Genomic DNA, 3,456 nt, shown 5'->3' with positions numbered 1-3,456 from the left:
AAAATGAATGCCTTATCATTCCTTAAATGGAGACTACAAGTCATGTCAAACTAATTGGCTTGTGTGTGGTTGGGGATAAAAATGTTTCTCAGATGCTTAGTTTAAAGTATTATTGACATGATTCTGTCGCCATAGTTTGACGTAATTCAAAAGCTTGTTAAGTAAAAGCTTTTGAAAGGTTGGATGATAATTTCAGCTCAAATGGTCATTACATTTCATCCTTTTTACTCGAAACAAACTGTGTTAAATAATAGATAATAAGTGAGGCCTTCAGCCTGGAATTTCTGCTCAATATGATTTATTTCCATTAGATATCATTACCAGAAGTACAAAATCAAGCACACAGACAAGATAAATCCTGTCACTAAACATATCTTCACAACCATTAAAAAAATACAGCCTCTTTATCAATTACATTGTAGCTAACACATTGCACTTGCAATATTGTTTAGCAACATTGTTTTGTGATTTCAATGAGCTGTGGGTAGGTCTCGAGAACATCAGGCTCTTTCAGAACTTGAAGAAAAAGAGAGCAGGAGTCTTGTCCATTAACAATCACTTCATCGATCAGGTTAGTAACATTTCTTTCTGGCGGAGAGATATCTTTCAAATTCCAATATTGTCTTTGTGTGATGATTTCTTTGCCGTGCGCATGCTGCAGAATGAAGGAGTGATCTGCCATCAGGCAGTTGATGAGTTCCATCTTGTGCTCCTTGATCTTTTTCACAGCGGGGCCCTGTGAAAGACGAGGGTTCGTTTATTAATCCTAAATGAATGAGGTTTTAATGCAATGAGACGTTTGGTTTTGGGAAATTTTACTTTTTGCAAATGTCAGACAGTCTTGGACACCACTTGTATGTGTCAGCATGTGTTGAAGCGGTGCATGTGGAGATCGCCTGTCTTCTAAATGTCTGTGAGTGTGAATGTGTCTCTTTGCTCTGTCGCTGGCGACCTGATCAGTATGCTGTCCCCTCCCTGCCCCTTTATGTTAAGATAAGCTTCCCTCAACAGGATAAGTGAGTGTAGAAATGTGATGGATGGGATGAGTTTTGTTTAGCTCAGCTCACTTAGTTTTCAAAATGTTAAACGTGTCATGTGCATTTCAGTAAGAGTGATACGAGGCTGCTATAAAAAGTATTTATGAAACGTTCTTGGTTTGTCCCACTATGGGTAATTAGAAAAAACAAACTAACCCATCAACGTGTATATTACTGTGTGAGGGTTTCTACCACTGTGTGTGTGTGTGTCACTGTACCTGAGAGGAGGGTGGTGTTCCAGCTGCTCTCCCTGAAAGGAAAGCAGTGTTAGGACTTTATGAAATGCCCCGAAAGAAAAAATACGTAACAGATCGATAGTAATGAGTTGGTCAAATGTTACCTGCACCACCTCGGGACGTGTTCACTGAGAAATTGAGATCGCCATCAGCATCAGATATTGTATCCATGCAAACCACACTGCCCCCAGTTGCAGTGATATCTGCTTGGGGAAACTGTCCAGTAGCATTTCCTGAAGGAAGAAAAAATACATGCTCAGTTCAAATGTTGCCATTAAGTGTTCAAAAGGTTCAAACCTAAATGGAGTTGTAAATGAGCTTAACAAAGAAATATGAAAGTTTACCGGTCTGACTAGGTCCTGGATCACCCCCTGTTACAATGTTATAGTTGATGGGTTTTTTCGCTTTTGTGATTACTCTGGCGATAACAACACTGGCATCATCCGCGTACACTGTTGGTGAACCTGTAAATATTAATAACAATCACAATTCAAAAAATGAATGACAATTGATAGAAAAGGCAAACTTGAACCTCTGACTTGTTTGAAGCCAGACGCAAAGTTGAGTCTTGCTCACAGTCTGTGCAGTGCAGAGTAGGGCCGTATACAGGAATGGTACCAGCTAATCTTTACCTTCAGCGCTGACAAGTATCTCCTCCTTTCTGAATTATTATTCTTAAAAGCACCCTCATCTTGTCTAATGCACTGGTTTGATTTTTGTAAAAATCTGAAACTCATTCATAAATAAAATATTCCCGCACTGCTGAAGGATGTAATCCGGGTTACTTGAAAGCCACTTACGGAGTTGTCCCTTCTCTGAATTCAGCTTGTCCATGATCTGCAATGAGAAGGAAGATAACACACAAGGTGTAAACAAAGTCAAAAGAAGACTGAACACATCCTGTTTCCTCGTTCATATTCTCTATATCCTCTGCACTCAAAGCTAAGAGCTGGCTGACAATATTTCATATAGCAGGATATAAGAAAATACTGCTGGTACAAAAATAACTTCTTATGTTGTACCTTTTAATTCTATCAGTGTTTTGTTGTTGTGTGTGTGTGTGTGTGTGTGTGTGTGTGTGTGTGTGTGTGTGTGTGTGTGTGTGTGTGTGTGTAGGTGTGTGTGTGTGTGTGTGAGAGTGGGTGTGTGTGTGATTGTGTGTGTGTGTGAGTGTGCCTGTGTGTGTGCGTGTCTGTGTTCGTGTGTGATTGTGTGTGTGTAGGTGTGTGTGTGTGTGTGTGTTTGTGTGTGTGTGTAATCAACAAGTTAAGCTACGTTATTGTTTGCATAAATAACTTCTCTCGGTGACTGAAAACTATTCAAACAGTACTGAGTATGATGAGTAAAATTGATAAATGTCTTCAAGCACATACAAGCAGAACCGTTAAATAGACTCACACGACAACCACGTGTACTTTACTTCAACTAGACCACACACAAACGGAGAGTCTCTTCATGACACAAGAAATAGAATAAAAACTGCCGCCTACCTTTTGTGAAGTTCGACTTATCAGACAAAAACTGTGGGAATGAAAATGTTTCTTTAAAAAGGAAAGTTGAAACAAACAGTTTAAAAGAGTCTTCAGAAACCAAAAGCTCGCTACTTCCCGTGTCTTCTCTCTGCCAGCTGTAAGGGCTGCACAGATGTGCACTCCCTTTTTCTCTCTCGCAAACTGTGGGTCATTGACAGCAACAAGTTATAAAACACAGGAAGCGTGCAGCGCAGTTCATAGGGGGTGTAGTCCTGCCCTGCTGAAGCACAGCATAATAACATGGTTATAATGTAAACAAACACCATTTATAGCAGCAGGGAAACACTATACACTTGGGGAACAGACTTCAACATAACACAAGAGAAAAGAAGATGATTTGCCAGTTGTAAAATGAGACGAAAGGAGAAAACATTTGTAAACAATATCCTATTTCTGCTATTCAGTTTTTTTTTCTTCTTTTCCAAAGTCTCCTGTGGTAGAAGAAGTAGGCCCTACTCAATAGAAAATGAAAACAAAATGTGATCTGTCTCTGAGTTTCTGTTCTTTATACACAGTGATAAACAAGCTTCATAACAAAGTATGCTGAGGGTTGGTACCACGTTGAACCAGTCAACCTTTGAAACAAACTTCAATGTTATCTGTCTTCACAGACATCCTGTGGACCGCAAGGTCACGGCTATAATGAGACAG

At 39.7% G+C, this 3,456-nt stretch overlaps 1 protein-coding gene across 1 annotated transcript; it reads right to left on the bottom strand.

Annotated features, from left to right (window-relative positions):
* Nucleotides 1–287: 287 nt before the first annotated feature.
* LOC306704516 (uncharacterized protein) lies at nt 288–3,244 on the bottom strand. The gene is made up of 7 exons (XM_079170902.1): nt 2,863–3,244; nt 2,764–2,808; nt 2,074–2,110; nt 1,618–1,737; nt 1,378–1,506; nt 1,256–1,287; nt 288–736 (listed from the first exon to the last, which is right to left on the bottom strand). The coding sequence occupies exons 3-7, from the start codon at nt 2,105–2,107 to the stop codon at nt 449–451; spliced, it is 603 nt and encodes a 200-aa protein (XP_079027028.1). The 5' UTR covers nt 2,108–2,110; nt 2,764–2,808; nt 2,863–3,244; the 3' UTR covers nt 288–448.
* Between the last annotated feature and the right edge of the window lie 212 nt (nt 3,245–3,456).

This window comes from Pholis gunnellus, assembly GCF_910591455.1.
Source record: "Pholis gunnellus genome assembly, chromosome: 12".
Taxonomy (NCBI): Eukaryota; Metazoa; Chordata; class Actinopteri; order Perciformes; family Pholidae; genus Pholis; species Pholis gunnellus.
Note: the sequence above shows the minus strand (reverse complement) of the source record. Positions and strands in the feature narration are given on the sequence as shown.

Excerpts from the sequence above, each read along its gene's own strand:
- LOC306704516 (XM_079170902.1), bottom strand. The coding sequence starts at position 2,107 with ATGGACAAGCTGAATTCAGAGAAGGGACAACTCC. Across the intron at positions 1,738-2,073 it reads TTCAGAGAAGGGACAACTCC|GTTCACCAACAGTGTACGCG; the intron begins GTAAGTGGCTTT and ends TAATATTTACAG. Across the intron at positions 1,507-1,617 it reads TCCAGGACCTAGTCAGACCG|GAAATGCTACTGGACAGTTT; the intron begins GTAAACTTTCAT and ends TTCTTCCTTCAG.